We start from the raw sequence: 17,473 nt of genomic DNA on the forward strand, positions 1-17,473 counted from the left end.
TTTGATACTTAAAGTACCTCGCAAGCATTATTATACTAAGCACATACTTTATGCTTCTCATCAGTTTGAGATGATATCCAGGTCTGATCCAACATACTGACATCAGTCCAAATACAGATGTTGTTAAGTGCTTAGACTTAAATCAGTCAGATTTTTTTGTTTATTTGTTCGACATACCAATGCTGGTTCATAATATTGCATCCAGTGATAGTGTATTTCAGGGCTTTTCTGTATCTGAGACTGTGGGTCTCCCTCCAGGCAAACCCTGGAAAAAACACCCCCTTCACTCCCTCTTTGTTTTGTTCCATTCCTGGATGTCAACGGGCTCATAATCATGTAGTAGCCTAATAATCATCCCTTAGGCACTCAGTAATTGAGCCAAAGATGACCAAATATGACACGTATGATGTAAATTCAGACTAAAGCTGGCATTTATGTATTTGGGATTCTTGGAGTGAGATTACCCCTAAACTAACGTCTCTGAACCTTCATTCCAACCAAGTCATCTACATTTTACATGTTTTGCTTTTGATAATTCATTTGAAAAGTAATATGGTATGTACTGACTTGTGTGCACCAAGCCTCTCCTGAAAGTGTTTGGAGCCTCCCTCCCACCTGAAAAACAGCAGGACCGAGCTGATATGTCTTTATTTTCCGTGGCAGCAGTGCGGAGGAGGATGCTCTTTACACTCGACTGGTCTGTGACCCCAGTATGAGCCACGTCACTTCACTTTAGCCTGGCCCCCATATATCTGGCTACTGTGGCTTTGGTGTTTTGGTGAAGCTTGTAGAGCTGCACAGACAGCAGCAACATGTCAGGATGTTGGGGTCTTGTAGATGTTCACATATTGAACAGCTTTACAGCAAAATGGCTTTTTGGCCAAAGTGCAAATAATAATTACTGTATATTTGCTTAAATCTTTGCTAATTTGCTTCATACATAAGTCCTGTCTTTATATTTGCATGATACAGTTTTGTCACTTGTCTTATTTGATCAACTGTTTTCCCTCTAAGACATTTCTGGCTCGTCTCTCTAACACTTTGCCTCTCTTTTTGCCTTCCACTCTCTTCCACTCAGGAGGATTTTCGAAATAAGGTTCAAGATTACATCAAGCACTACGCCAGATGATAGAAGCATTAGCTACCGACATCAGCCTGCACCAACCAACTTAACTGCTCTACCTTGCCTCAGCTTATCTGGCCCAAGCCTCCAACATGTGTGAACCAACAGGAGACTCTTTGACTCTTTCCACTCCCCTCCTCCTGACACCACAGCTCTGCCTATGCCCCTCTCTGTTCACCGAGTTGCAATAAACTTCACATTGCAGGAATGAAAGTTAATAAAGAAAAAAAAAATGTGATGGAAGGACTTACAAAAGAAAACTATGCTTTAATTATCCTGATCAGTTGAGTGTTAATATGAACGCAGTGTCGCAGCCGATAACTGACGCCACCTTGCTGAGGTGCCTGTTGACAACGAGCCGTGACATCATCATCGCCTGGGGGTCTGATGTGACGTTTCACCGAAGAAGACAACCAGTCACAATTAGCTGTTTTTGGAGTACAAGGAATCAAGAGAAAGAATATCTGTTCCTATCAGTTCCCTGATCGAGTGCCTGCATTGTTTGTCTCGCTTAAGAGAGCACGCATGGGAGTTCACAAACTTACACACACACACACACACACACACACACACACACGTACGCAGTATGGTGTTAGATTATGTGGTAAAAGATGAGCACACACACATACACGCAGTTTTCTGACTGGCACACGAGTTAAAAAGTTTGCAGCCCCATTTGACAGCATGTGAATGACCACATTTTGTTTTCATTCTCCTTGCATGTACACACACACACACACAAACACACACACACCAGCCAGAACTATCCTAGACATTTGCTGTTGTGTTGCCACAAAAACCTCAGCCAAATATTTTGTTCTGTTGCCAGCTTCATCTCTTCACCACTGCACTCCTCTCACTGTTTTACTCACTCTCAAACACACACACACGACCACATGTACCTTTTTTTATATTGATGACGGAGTGTTTCCTTCATATGTACAGTGCAGCCGAAAAGTGCTCGGACTTTTTAATCGACGAGTCGGCTCTGTACGTTGGTGCAATGAGTTTAAGATGAAATGGTGATCAGTTTAAAGGAGTGATAGATTTAATTTTGCATCCGTGAGAAATAAATGCTGATGGGATTTTACTTTTCTTTGCTCCTGCCCCTCAACCCCTCCACACCCAGGGTTTAATCAAGAAAATGTAATTGAATGTGTGAAATTAAAACAGCTTTTTTTGATCAGTTAAGAATATTTATCTGATAACTGGGAAATATAGTGAGGGATTTAGCAGCTCCAGAGAGCGACTTTATCTCATGAACCGAAACGCAAAGGGATTATTAATATTTGTGACTTTGTGACTTCTGGATGTATGAATCGGCAACAGTTTCAGGAACTGGCTTTGGCACTTTGGTCCTGTTTATCTCAGGTATCAATATTCATCGTAGGTAACACAATCAAATGTGGAAACGGCTCTCATCAGTTCATCGCTTTACACTTTGCATTAAAATATCTCCATGTGCTTCTCCAGTGACCACTTGTGATTGGATCTCACTCTCATATCAAGCAGGACATCAATAGTGATTCTACAAAATCTGGATTTAAATTCAGTGACCTGAGCAATTTAAAGATTGTCTCATTTCCCATCTGATTGGGTCACATTAATCATGGCATTTTGTCAAAAATGTCCAACAGCTGCACAAATACATGCCATAAGATTTATTGTGTTTAAAAGTTCAGTTTAAGCTCACATCTGCTCACGAAAGGCAAAGGCTTGTTTCTGTGCAGAAGTGTCTAGAAAAGCTTGAAACATTAGAAAGTGCTCTGCTCACTTTTTGTGATGTCGGTCTTTGTACAACCGCAGGTTTCCCTCTGGTTCACATTAAGTTGGTTCCCCAATGGTTCACAATAAGTTTATTTATTGCATTCAAATGTTCCTTACAAAGGCAAAAGATATTTATGACTGCTGTCAACATTTAGTGAAAGGGATAAAGAGTGGCCACTGGAACCCACAGGATGGACCCAAAGCTGTAGTGCTGACCTCAGCAGTTATGTTCAGTGTCACTGCAGAAACCAATGCCAACACCACACGGGAGGTTTCCTGTGCATTACCTATCCAGTGCATTCTAGTTTTGTTTTATACAGTATGATTTTTTTTCTGGACACCAGAGTTGCAAAGACATTCTAGTGGAACCCCTGGATTATGTGGAGCAAGTCAGGTGAGTAGGAGTTCCTTCGACGAGGACCAAAAAACATTCATCTTCTTCTTTTTGAGGGAGCACATGTCCTACACCTCCTATGGGGTCTGGGGGATAGCAGAGCCTTATCAATGTGTCTTTCCACATATTTATTCATCTTTTTTTTATTTGAGACCAGATTACCAAAGACGCAGGTGAATGTAAGGCGTAAAGGGCAGACAAAGGTAAGATTGGGACAGGCAGGCACAGTTGTGGCATTAAAGAACTCCTGAACTGTTGCTTGTGCTCATTTGTATAGAGGAGGCATACCGAATAAAGCATAATTAAGGCACAATGTAGTGGGGCTCTAGCACTTTGACCAATACTTAAATCTGTCAGTTGTGTTGTCATATCTGCAGTCACAAATATTCCTAGATATTCTTTTGGCATAGGCACGATCCTCAGGGAGGATAACTTGCCATCCACTCCTTTTCCTTATGATTTGCTAGTCATTATATTCTGGCGATGCCATCATAAATTGCTAATCATTTGAAAAACATATTTACAAATCCACTGAACTTCAGCAGAAGAGGTAAACAAGGGTTTGTGCCTGCAATAGGTGTGGTGGCATGATCTTGGTTAAAGCCATGGGCTCAAACAAAAGGTAGTGGGTGGGGTTAAGATGTCACAACCATCAGTCTCTGTCTGTATACAGAAGTATTAAGGCCTGTACATACTCCGTACCATACTCTGGTTTGGGAGTTCTTGCAGCTTGTTCTCCACACATCCTCTGGGCAGAACGTTTTTCTTGTGTGGTGTCCAATATCTGTTGTGTGATTGGTCAGAAATTTAAAGCAATACTATGTAACTTCTCAAAAAGCCCATTATAGAGCTCCCCCTACAGACTTGGAGGTAATGTACAGTTACACTGTCGTAAATCTCTTTCTCTTCCTTGCTTCATCAGTCAACGTCTTCTTCTGTTTCTTCGGTGCCTCTGCCATGATGATCGTACTGACAATGTTGCGCTAGCTTAGCCTTATACCTGGGAGCGTGAGAGGGGTCTATTTGTTTTTGCGGTAGGTGTGCCAGAAAGCAAGTCGAAGTACTTCCGCTCAGCTCCCGGGCCGGTCCAGCAAAGTTACATAGCGCAGTTTTTCCAACTCAGACCCCCGAAGGACATAGGAGACAGGCCAATCGTAATATTAAAACTCATTCTAGCTGCACAATTTTTTTCAAACTGTTATTTAAGGTAGAAATGTTACATAGTATTGCTTTAAAGCGAGCGTGGTTAATGCGGAAAGGCAGAAATGTCATTCCCGCTTTTGTTCTGCGCAGAAGGTTATACGTAATTGATAGTTTTGAGGATCAGCTGGTCAAGGCAGTTAGGAAGCACAGAAATCTATATAACACATCTAGTAAGGCATGTAAAGACACAAATGGCTAATAATTCGTGGAAAGAGGGTAGGCCCTTGTGTTTCTCTCAGATTCCCGCACCGCTTAGCGCACGTGACGTGTGCTGCAGTGGGAAGGCCATATGAGGACTTCCCAAGAGTTTGAGTTTCTCGTGAAATATGAAATGTATTGGCCACACATAGCTTTATTGTTGTTCTTGTCACCTCAAGAAAACAAACTAATTTCTCTGTTCTTGCGGAGCATGTACAGGCCTTTAGATCCATACAGTTCAATTTGATGCTAATAACCTAACAATCAGAGTACGGACCAGTAGAGGTTATAACACCCTTTAAATGTTACAGTGAATGCATCAACGCTACAGTTACTGTTGTATTTAATTCTCATGCATTAGGCCGAGATAACCCAAAATTGTATTCATATGTCCCAAGACTTTGTGACTGCATTGTACAAACCCCCTCATTTTCGTTACAGCGAGAGATTTCCCCAGCTAACATATGGTGTCTTCTTTAAACAGACATTTCTATGATCTATGTTTCAGTGTGCAGAGTTAATTGTGTGTGTGTAAAAGACAAAATCAGAGATTTATGACCACGGGTAATAGGCAAGCTAGGTGTATAGACTTTTAAAATAACGTGCTTGCAGGCAAGCTAGCTAGCTAATTAGTGAGTGCCTTTTACTCGCTGAGACTTTTTCCTTTCACAGGGTCCATATAATTCTCAACATGCATACGCCGTGGTAAACTAACCTGCAATTGCCTGCAAGGTTGCTAGGTCAGGTGCTTTTGGACAGGTTTGGTGGAAAATATTGGCAGTTAGTATGTTTGCCGCTGGAATTGCTTGCTGGTTGCAGTCTTTGTTAGCTAGACAACCTAAATAGCAGGTTCACAATTAATAACCAGATAAAGTCAAACTGACTCAGTTGAGCAACTGCTGCTTTGGTTTTTGACCATTGATTGTTCATTTTCTGTGTTTGTGTGTCAGCCAGAGAGCGACTGTGTCACTCAGGAAGGATTCACTTACACTTGTTTCAGGCCTCAACCATCTCACCTCTCATTGAAAGGTGGTTTTGGTATGTGACATCTTGTATTGATGAAACTGAATTGTTTGTTCGTCGCTTTGCTTTATTAACGTTGCTTGCCTTGGGAAGGTGAGAGGAGTTCTACTTTTCAAGTGAAAGTACGGGCACCAAATCAAATCATGTGACTTATCTTGTGACCCAATGTCAATACAAATGTAAACGTCGGGCATGTTCCCTTTCTAGCGATGATGCAGAAGTCTTGCATATGTGTGAATCCTCCCTGAACCAGTGACAGTATGGAGTGCACTGTGAATGGGTTTTTGCCAGCCCATGTTACCACAAGATTAAAATAGAATATCCATGAAATTGATTTAATGCTGACACCAAGTTTATTTCTTTATGTGCTGCTTTACACAAACAGAAACTTCACAATTGACTCAAAGCAATTGAAAATAAGTATTTGTTAGAATATAATCTTTCAAAATGATTTTTTTTCTCTTTTTTCCCCATGTTCTTTATTTTCTCCATTAATCATTAATCAGTGACCATAGCAATTCCTAAAAATAAAACTGGTGTTTTCTTATTGTTTGTTTTGTCTGATCCCCTAAAGAGTACCAGATTGTGACGGAAGAAGGAGCTTAGCTGTGTGGGAACAGTGTGGATAGTGTTATTGAATATTGCAACACTGCTAAGACAATGATAAACACTCTCAGCAGCATTCTTTTATTAGGTGTCTACAGCAACGTTAAATTAATTCTAAAGTCTTGTAAATCTCAAACCTACATTATGTACGGTTTGTAAAGATAGCAATGTGTAATAATCTTCTTTATTCTGACCTTTACCTGCCTTCGTTTATCTTCAATACCTTCAGCTAAGCTTCTACATACTTGGTTATGTCGCCATGTATACCGGCCTTGTGACAGACTAACCTTACAGCCTGACAAAATATGCCTTAGAGTTGCAGTACCTGAACATAACGAACATAACGGGTCTCCATTTACCCAGAGTTTTAGGTTCTAGGGAGTTGGCAATACATAATATGTTGCCCCTATCAAAAATCTAATACTCCTTTCCTCCATACTCCACAGCTATTTCCAACTAAACTTTTCCTTCTCTACACCTTTCCAATTCAACCACCGTCCCTGCTTAGCCTGAGCCACTGCCTTTGTGCCCCTTAACATTTTCTCCTGTCTACGAACCTGCTCAACAACTAGCTTTCTCTTCTCATTGGGCCCTGCCCTACTCCACACCGGTTTGCCTGGGCCAAGCCCCAAGCCTCCCCGGCCTTGTACATTACCCACAATCTCTGCATGTGTAAGAGTTGCTTCTGCCTCCTAAGCTGCCATTCTTGGATTCCATTTCCTCCCTTTGGTTGGGTTTGGAACCGCCTTACTAACTACCACATCTTTACTCCCAGCTCACAGAAGCTCTGTCCCAACTTTAGTACATTTAAACTCCTCTACTAGACTAGATACTGGGAGCTGGAGTATGCCTTTCCTATACAGTGCCACTGTACTTAAGCATCTAGGAACACCTAGCCATTTCCTAATGTAAAAGCTAACTAATCTTTCCATTTTTTCTACAACAGATAATGGAGTCTCATACACAGACAGTGACCACATCAACCTAGGAAACAATCCAAAATGCAGACACCACAGCTTCAACTTTCCTGGAAGCTCGGATTTATCTATTCTATCCAGTCCCTCAGCAACATCTTTCCGAAACTGCACTGCCTGCTCTCCATCATTTATGTCTTCCTAGTACCACCTGCCTAACTCTTTACTGCCTTTTCCCTAATTTTCCTCATCTATTACAAACTTTCTATCACTTAATTTCCCTCTACTTTTTGAGATACTTCTAGACTTAGTAGGTTTGATTTTCATACCAGCCCACTTTAGATTTTTATTAAGTGTCTCAAGTATTCTCTTCATACATGGTACTGTTGTAGTCACCAACGTCATATCATCCATGTATGCTCTAATTGATGTAAGGTGTATGCCATCCCGACATCTCTCTCCACCTACAACCCACTTGGAAGCTCTAATAATTATCTTCATCGCCATTGTAAATGCTAATGGAGAAATCGTACAGCCTGCCATAATGCCTATTTCTAGCCTCTGCCAACCTGTTGTGAAACGTGCTGTACTTAGGTAAAGTCTAATATCCTGAAAATATGCTCTTACTAAGTTAACAACTACTACAGGCACTCTAAAATACTCAAACGCTTTACAAATAAGGCTATGTGACACTGAACCAAATGCATTTGCTAGATCCAGAAATGTAAAATGCAAGTCTTTTTTCTCAATCTTGGCTGTCTGAATCTGATGCCAAATCATGCTAGTGTGCTCTAAACACCCTGCGAAACCTGGAATTCCTGCCTTCTGCACAGTAGTATCTATTGAGCTATTCTTTTCTAAATAACTAGCTAATCTCTGTGCAGCGAAACTAAATAAAATCTTCCACTCTACATTTAGGAGAGAGATCATCCGGAACCGACTCAGGTCCGAGGACTCTTTCTCCTTTGGAATAAGAACGCCTCCTACCCTACGCCATGCTCTAGGAATAGCCTGTTTCTCCCAAACTATTCTTAATTGCCTCCACAAAAACTTACTAACTACGATATCAGATGCACTTTTATAAACCAGGTAGGGGACTCCATTTGGCCCTGGGGCCGACGAAGCCTTTGCACGCTTGACTACCTCCTCAATCTCTTTCCACCTAGGTGTTCTCTTATGAGCTATCTCTCCTAATGGTGGCATGTCAGGTGGAAGGCCTACTACTCTACACTGCTCAAGTTCTAAATGTATTTCTTAGATACTCTTCCACCTCTGGCTTTGTTAAAGGATTGTTTAACCAGGAAAAGGGAGGGCAGCTTAAGGCAACAAACTTGAACAGGTCCTTGTAAAACACAGTCCTTACATATTCTTTCTTCTTTCTCTTTTTCCCAAGATTTTCAGCCCTTCTGAGTATTGCTAGGCTGTTTCTCAATTCTCCCTGCAAAACATTCATTCCCCCTCTCTCTTCTTCTGTAGCTCTTTTCCACTGCTTTCTTAAATTTCTTCTTTCCTTAACCAATTTCTCCATCTCTCTTTGCCGTATAAACTTAACTAAATGTACTCTTCCAACCCACTTTCTACCTTGCACCCCAAATATTTCTACACCATAGGAGTAAATTATATCTCCCATCTTCTCTAGCCTATCGCTTGCATTTCCTCCTAACCTACCTGATATTATTGACAAATCTTTATTGACTGCCTCCCATTCTTTGTTGCTATTTGCTCTAGGCCACTTAACTCTAGCTTTCTGCTCCATATTTCTCTCTCTAACTGGCCTATTCACCTCAGTATCAGCTGCATCCCTTCTTAGAACCTCCTCCTCCACTTCCGTGGCGGTGTTATTGATAGCCTTCGGACTGTGGTTTTCTACCTGCCGCTGGACTTCAGAGAAAAACCTACTACAAAAACAAAAACACTACAAGGGAGCATTGGCTTGTCCCTTTGTAGCAAGCCTCCAGTGAGTGCAACAAAGTACGTATTGTTCATATATTTACCTCAGACAGAGAAACTATGTTAAACTTGATTTTCCGTAATTTCAATATTACATGACCAACTTGACTTATTTATTCTAGCAGTAGAAATGTTTTTGCTGCGATCTGGGTCACAGGTAGGAGGATTAAGGAGAAAGGTTTATTAACTCTATTATTCAAGATTGATTTTAGCAGTAGAAATGTTAAGTTATGAACAGGAACATGTTACTTAAACTAACTAGCACTGATCCTGCAAAAAATCTTTCCTTAACTTTGGTATTTTCTCATTTATGTATCATTGTGCCATAGCAGTTAGCAATCCTTAAATCCTTGTTTGAATCTGAGACTGACGATGATGTTGTAACAAATGTGAACACAAACATTGAGTTGCCTGTGGTATGAAATGCGCTATATAAATAAAGATGCCTTGCCTTGCCTAATAGCTCACAATTAACTAAATGCTTAGCTTGGAAGTATGGATGTAGCTTTTTTTCTGTCGTCACCGATGTGTGACATGATTTTTTAATCATAAACCTTACATCGTTAAGGGGTAGTTTCGTTGAGTCCTAAAGTTTACAGAGTAAAAATGCCATAGCTATCTTTTCAAATCTAATAGCACCAAAAGTTTTTGAGCGAGCTGGCCCTGAATGCAGAAAATAATATTTATTGCATGAATTGACTTTACAAATAATTCAAAGCCTGACTGGACAGGGTTATAAACGAGTTTCTTGCCTATAAACATTATTGGATACATAAGCATCCAGGGAGCAAAGCTAGTTTGGCATTCATGAGATTTCAGTGATACAAATACATTTTCATAGTTCGATAATTGAAAACTCAATCATGAAACAGTATTTCATTGTTCAGAGTTTTAACAAGTATAAGCAATATTTCAAAATGATCTTATTTGACAATGGTTGTGAGTTTCTGCTCTTGTAGTTTGACTAAATCAGCAGCACAGTGGTAACAGCCTCACTGGGCTCTATAAGTAAAAATATTCATAGCAGGCACCACTACCTACCATATTTAAGATTAAGTTAAGCCTACTGTAAACATAAGACACAAGTGAGCTAGCTTGGACAGTGTTGATTATATTAGTCTTTGCGTGACCCCTGAATCCAAAATCCTCTTTGCTCTCAGAAAACAACTTTGATCCCCTGGGAATACTGAACCATTTTCATCAACCTATTTTCTTTTCTTTTTTTTCTTTCTTGTCCGGTTCTTTCCATTGACTATTTAGGAGCTGCCAAACAATAAGGATTGCTCTCTGACCCCAAGTAGTGCACTCATCCTTGTCATGACAGAAACCCATCGGAAGTCATTTTAGAAAAAATAACTACTTTGCTGATTTGTCACCGTCCTATGTCCATTATATAATGAAGAAAATAGACACTTACGTGAGGCTGGAACTAGATATTTTTGCCTTCTGATAACTTGATCCACAGTTGAAAGTCAGTGTGCCCTAAGAAAATGTGGTAAATAAAGCAAATTTCCTACATAGCAGGACAATATCCCTAGCTGTAATCATTAGAGCTTGAATAAGGGCAACTGGACTTCTTGGATATTGAAGACGTTTCACCTCTCATCCGAAAGGCTTCTTCAGTTCTGAACTAAATGATGGGGAGTATCATCTTATAAGCAGAGTCACATGTGTCACTGTACAGGAGGTGGTGTCAGGTATGCACATTGGTCAGGGGGTTCAGTGACACATGTGACTGTAATGACCCTCTCTGCTTATAAGCTGATTCAAGCTCTTATGATTACCATGACCTGATGACTGAGAATCCTCATCAACATCCCTAACAGTTCTGTTTTTTCTGTTTTATTTTTGTGTTATTTACCTCACTGTTCAAATTGAAATGCATCAAAATGTATATTCCGAGACTTTGAAAATAACCAAATTGCTTTGTTAGCTTGGACAAAAAACTGAAATAATCATTTAATTGTCAAACTAGTTTAATTGACTTAACTAGTGAATAAAGTAATCAGTAAAGAACCTAATTAACCCTACAACCCTAATGTACATTTTTGTATTTTACCCGATATAATATACCCCCAAAAAATATACTTCTCATCAAAATATATTAAAACACAACAATACATGGCAAACTGAAGAACTCTTTTATTTTCAGCTATACAATGCCTCATTAAAGAAAAAAGGTACCATGGGGGTATCCTATAAAAATTAGGGAATCATTAATGAGATTCATGAAAAAACTAAATAAATAATGCAGCTGGGAAATTACCCGACATTATTGTTTGCGCGTTAAATGAAAAACAAAATAAATTTAAATGAGAATTTAGTCGAAATTTAAAAAAAAAAAAGAATAATTTTAGATGTTTCTCATGAGCTTTATTCCAAATTGTATAGCCTCCAACAGCTAGCGTACCTCAGTTATTCATGTTACATTCAGCCATTCTCTAACCTGATGACGACTGAACCAGCTCCATAATATGCCGACAATCTCAGTGAGACAGAGGTGCATTACTTTTACTCACCTAGCTAAAAACAAGTGGTCAGCTGTTTGTTTGTTTGTTTTAAAACTACACTTCATTGTTTCAAAGTCTAAACTGGTTATTAAAAATGGGTTTAATATAAGTAATCTGTGACTTATATTTAAGCTTTTTACCCACTGGGAAGTGAGGTGTATGTTGGCAAGAGGGTACATGCTCACACTCCTCCACATGCATGCAGTTTTTCACTGTGTCTCGAAACTCTCCATTTTCACATTTAACTTGTCTGAGAAAGAAATGCAGACGGTGCAAATGTCTGTCTATCGCACACACTGAACCAGTCACTCGGCTTTGGAGGATATACCATCATAACGTACACTTTCCCTCCGGCTGCAGCATAGTGCATGATCTCGGGACTGCTGTGACAGCTGACAGCGTCAGGTGGGTAATGAGATGGGTGAGTGCTATAAATCATATTTCTCCACTTCTCTAGATTTTCGGGGTCCCAACACGCTAACAGGGCCTGTTGAGCCTGCATACAATCTGAAGCAAGTCCTCTCAAACCATCCTTAATTATCTTAATGCATTTTCCTCTCCCATGGGCAGCATTGGTGAGAGGGTGAAAAAAATATAATGAGACAACACCTGCCAGCCACATTAAGAAGAAGATTAATGAGCTGAAATGATGGGTCATTTATCACATAAATTGGTTGCAGTGAGCACTATTGTAACTTGGGAGATCGTTTTAGTAGAAGATTATGGAAAGAAGGATTATGTCAAAACACTAATCTAAATCTGTACTTGCTGTTAAAGTCAGCAGATGTGGGATTGAAAATATATCTCGCTCAGGATTTGAGTTTCGATTAAGAAGTCTTAACAAGAATCATCTGCCTTTGTGTACATAATTTACAAACTGAATTAATGCAGATTTGTTTTTTTTATAAATTTTAACAAAAGCTATAATAGTGAAGTTGTTATATATCTCCACGCATACGTCCATCCATTCCTTCTCTATACCCGCTTAATTCAATTCAGAGTTATTCTAAATGTGTGCTTATATGTATTTTCTTGATCTCCAGAATGGTGTCTTCTCAGTGTAATTGTCCTGTCTCACTGACTCTTTAAGTTCATCTGTCAGGATGGCGAGCCTACTCCTTTTTTAATCACAACACATCTTCTTTGTCATTTCCTCATACAATCTCATGAGGCAATAAACTGGAAATAATGAAGCAAATTTGTTCTTAAAGGGATAGTTCGCCTCTTTTGACATGAAGCTGTATGACATCCCATACTAGCAATATCGTTCATGAACATTGACTTACCCCCCCCTGCGTCCTGTGAGGCGAGTTTCAGCCTCGTTTTGATGTCGACGAAAGAAGTCCGGCTAGTTGGCTGGGGTTACTAAAATAAAGCGTTTCTCTCCCTTCATGCGCTGCCGCCTGCCGCGCCTGTTTCAAGGTGTTTACTGCCATGAAGCAGGGGACTGCTCGGTCTTCACTTCGGTCTGCTCGGTGTTCACCTTGAAACAGGTGCGCTTGTTGGCAGGCGGCAGCGCGCAGTGATATGAAGGGAGAGAAAATAGCGCCAAGCGATTGTGAGGTCTGACTTTTTCCTGGACAACGATTTTGTGATGCAAATGTATTACTCTTTTGAACACATATTGTTTTGAGAAGCAAGACGCTTTATTTTTGTGGCCCCAGCCAACTAGCCGGACTACCTTCGTCAACACCAAAACAAGGCCGAAACTCGGCTCACAGGGGGTAAGAAAATGTTCATACATAATATTGCTAATATGGGATGTCATACAGCTTCATGTCAAAAGAGGCGAACTATCCCTTTAACATCTCTTTCATTTTCTTCCCCACATGGGCCAATAAAAAGGAAGACTGCAGCTTTGGAATTTCTTTTCTTTTTTTTTCCCAGTTAAAGCCGTCTGCTTTAACTGGGATGAAATAAAAACATGTTTCTTCAGTTTTTTTGCGCACAGTTAATTTATTATTAATATATGACATTTACATGATTAAGTTGTTTCCACAACATCTATATGAAATGTACGGAGCCCCTTGAGTCTTAAGGTGAAATATATTTTGGTGTCGAGAAAGCGTGCACCCGTTTTAAAAAGTGCGCTCTCATTTAACCAAACCGTGCTCTCCTTAAAATATAGCAAGCGCACATTTACCTAAATCGTGCGCTCGAATTACTAATGTCGTGTACTCGCTGTAATACAGTCGTACTCACGTTATATCCCTCTTGAGCACAATTTACTGAAACGTGTCTTCACTTTGCAAAGTGCGCTCTCATTTAACCAAAACGTGCTCTCGTTGAAATACAACGCGCGCACGTTTACCTAAATTGTGCGCTCGATTTAGTAGTTTCGTGCTCTCGTTGTAGTAACAAAGTTATATACCTCGTGACCACAATTTACTAAAGCGTGGTCATGATTCACAAAACGTGTTAACGTTATTTAAGAAATGTATAGCCTAATTAAAATTGGCACAAGTAAGCAAAGCGTGGCCACGATTCCACACTCTCATAACATCATGAGCCCAATTTACCAGCAGAATATGATTCTTCACCATTTTGAAATGGACTTAATCAGGGTTTACCATGGGCTAGGAATGGAATACAAGAATATTCTTTCAACCTTGGCGTCCAGTCATGGCATCATCATGAGCCTACCCTACTAACAATTTTTCGTTCCGAGAATGTTCCTGGAACGTTAGCCCTTGGTTGTTTTTAGGTTCTGAGTATGTTGATTTTTGTTTTTTTTTCGGTTCTAATTTGGTTAGCAGGCAACATTTATTTAGGTTCCCAGAATGTTATGTGTGTGGTTCCCATTACGTTCCCTTGCCGTTCCCATATGGTTCCCACAACGTTGTTGGTTAGATATTTGGTTCCCTAGACGTTCTCATGAGGTTCCCCCAACCTTGTTTATTATGTGTTGGTTCCCCTAGACAACCAAAGGGAACGTTTTTAAGTGGTAGATTTTGGTTTGGTTATAACCAAACCTTTAGAGAACCAAAGTCAAACGTTTTATTTCAGTTCTCTGTAACAAGGTTACTATGCATTCTAGTAACATGGTTGATTACATATTTGGGTTCTTTCCCACAATGTTGTCATATTTCTAGTTTGTAAAAATGCACGACAGCTATTTACTTCAGAGCTAAGCAGTGATGGCAAATGTTGCAGGACGAGAATGTTTAATACCAAATCAATACTGTTAAATACAAGAATAAACATCAAAAATGGGTGTATTTGCATGGTTTAATTTCAATAAAACAATAATAATAAAATATAAACAAAAAAACAGTATGAATAAAATGAATAAAATACAATTAACTACAATAATAAAAAAATGGGTGTGGGTGCTGGTGCTGGTGGTGGTATTTGGTTCAGTCTGTTCCGTCTTGAGGAGCTGGCCTAAAAAGAATACGAAACGGTTTAATCCAACTTAGTACCAATATTTAATTTCATTAATGTGACTATTCAGAGAATGATATGACAGACTAAAGTTTACATTTACCTTCTGTGCAGTGCAAATTTCAGTGCATGGCTAATGCACTCTTCTATGTCAGCAACCTTTGTTAGCGGGTAGTTCTGCATGCAGGCCTCTACAAATGAAAGTTAAACGAAAGTTTAAAAAAAGTTACACATTTAAACCTCAATCAAACTTGGCATAACACTGAATTGTAAAAAAAATACCTGTTAAACTTACCGGTAATAACTTTGTACAGGGCCAGGCCCTGGAAGGCCTTTTTGCCCTCCTCCCCCTCAGGCTGTACTCCCCCAGGACCTGATTTGTAGCCACCTGGCGTAACATGCGCCGAACGCCGGCCCCCGGATTCGCCCCACCCAGGCTTCCCAGGAAACGTTTCTAGAAAAAGACAAAACAAATTAAATGAAGTGAAAACAAATGCAGAGCTTATGTGGTCTACTTTCATTATTCAAATTAAACACATTACATGCATACATCTTCATATATAATTATAACCAATTAATTACCATTTGGTTCTTTGTCTCTGGGACAAAACGGTCTTCGCCGCAGGGTGTATGATGATTTGGGTGCAGTGATAGATTTTATCATCAACCAACTTCAAGGCCCAGGGAGGTTCCATGGATATCGGTGGATGTACACTAAATGTGTAAGGAATGGGTTTCGAGTAAGGAAAGAAGATGTGCGCATCATCCTTAGTGAGCTGGATCCCGAAGCCACCCAGTATCGCCGCACAAGACGCCTGAGAAGGAGACAGTACTTGTCCAGGGGTCCTAATTTCATTTGGCACGTCGACTCATATGATAAACTGACCCCGTATGGTATATGCATAAACGGGTGCATAGACGGGTTTAGTAGGAAAGTGATGTGGCTCAGAGCGGCACTCACAAATAGTGACCCCAGTGTTATTGGGGGCTACTATATAGAAGCCGTGGAGAGATCTGGTGGGTACTCAACGCTGATGCGCACCGACATGGGGACGGAGAATGTGGTTCTGCGCGACATTCAAGTGTTCTTGCGACAAAATGATGAAGACAGCCGGGCTGGCCAGTCAAGCTTTTTGATAGGGAGATGTAGTGCTAATCAGCGAATTGAGAGTTGGTGGGGAGTTATGAGAAGAGCGGGAATTGAGCAATACATCCAGCTATTTGGAGAGCTGAAAGATGAAGGTCTTTTCACCGGTGACTTCTTAGACAAGGCATTAATCCAGCTGTGTTTCATGGGACCTGTCCAGGTAGGCCATCCAGACACAGCACATAGTAATTTAAAGTGAATATTTTTTAGCTACAGTTGACTCAAAGTACTTCACACACCCTCACCTGTTCTCAAGGCTGCCTTGTAAGGCGCCCAAGTCAGGGCTGTAGCCAAATGAAAATCCTAAAATATTTATTTGCATTCGTTAATTTTTTTCCCAGGATGAATTGAACAGCATCCAAGACACATGGAATGCACATCGCATCCGTCCGTCCAGAAACCCAGGTGTTCCGGCTGGAATACCGGATATAATGCACCTGGCTGCGCATCTGTGGGGGGCTGAAGATCATCTCTTTCCTCTCGATGAAGCCAATCTGACCGTCTGCAAGAGGAAATGCACCTTCCTCGACTCCATACCATGCGACATCGATGTATTTGATTTTTGCACAGGCATAATGCAAGAACGAGGGTTACAGTTGACAAACAGTCCAGACCAAGCACTTGAATTATACCTTACATTAAGGGACACTGTTCGTCCCATAATACTTGCTTAGGCATACATTCGCCATAGCACAATGCACTTACTGTTCCATTCCAAGCAACTTCCAAATAGATTAAAAAGGTGAGATGCTCACACTGTAATGGTAACAGATTTCGTGGCCACAATTAATACAACGTGCGAACGTTTCAAGCAATTTGGATTTATTGTTGCCATACAGAATGTCGTGGGCACGTCTTACAGATCGTGGGCACACTTTTGTTTATTGTGCTCACATTATATATAAGGTATATAATGTGGGCACGACTGAGGGGAAGTGAGCGCACGGTTTTAGTAAGACGAGCGCACGGTTTATGTATACGCGCGCACGCTTTATTTAGACGAGCGCACGATTTAATAAAGCGAGGGCACACTTTGAAAAGTGAGAGAACGCTTTCTTGAAACCCCCTGAACAAAGATATTGTTTGATCTCCACCGGGCTCCGTAGAAGTGAATCAGCTGGAAGATAACTGTTATAAGAGAGTGCGAAACAATGATGAGGCATGCGTGTCATTTTAAGAATTTCTTTTCAGCTAAGTTTGTGTGTTTCGAGCATTGGTTGCGAATGTCTTCGCTATGTGAGAGTCAGCGGTTTA

At 40.4% G+C, this 17,473-nt stretch overlaps 1 protein-coding gene and 1 long non-coding RNA gene across 2 annotated transcripts in view; one reads left to right on the forward strand and one right to left on the reverse strand.

The window, feature by feature from the left end:
• The window catches only part of ube2f (ubiquitin-conjugating enzyme E2F (putative)), a 71,453-nt gene extending 69,144 nt beyond the window's left edge, over nucleotides 1–2,309 (forward strand). The window contains exon 10 of the mRNA XM_075479095.1: nucleotides 1,079–2,309. Coding sequence (XP_075335210.1) covers nucleotides 1,079–1,129 — 51 coding nt within the window. The 3' untranslated portion in view covers nucleotides 1,130–2,309. The remainder of the gene's footprint in view (nucleotides 1–1,078) is intronic.
• A 12,698-nt stretch (nucleotides 2,310–15,007) lies between these two features.
• Nucleotides 15,008–15,453, reverse strand: LOC142396301 (uncharacterized). Its single transcript, XR_012772524.1, has 3 exons — nucleotides 15,368–15,453; nucleotides 15,176–15,263; nucleotides 15,008–15,072 (listed from the first exon to the last, which is right to left on the reverse strand). It is a non-coding gene; the product is annotated as an uncharacterized LOC142396301 (long non-coding RNA).
• Nucleotides 15,454–17,473: the final 2,020 nt, after the last annotated feature.

The sequence above is a fragment of the Odontesthes bonariensis genome, chromosome 12, assembly GCF_027942865.1.
Source record: "Odontesthes bonariensis isolate fOdoBon6 chromosome 12, fOdoBon6.hap1, whole genome shotgun sequence".
Classification (NCBI taxonomy): domain Eukaryota; kingdom Metazoa; phylum Chordata; class Actinopteri; order Atheriniformes; family Atherinopsidae; genus Odontesthes; species Odontesthes bonariensis.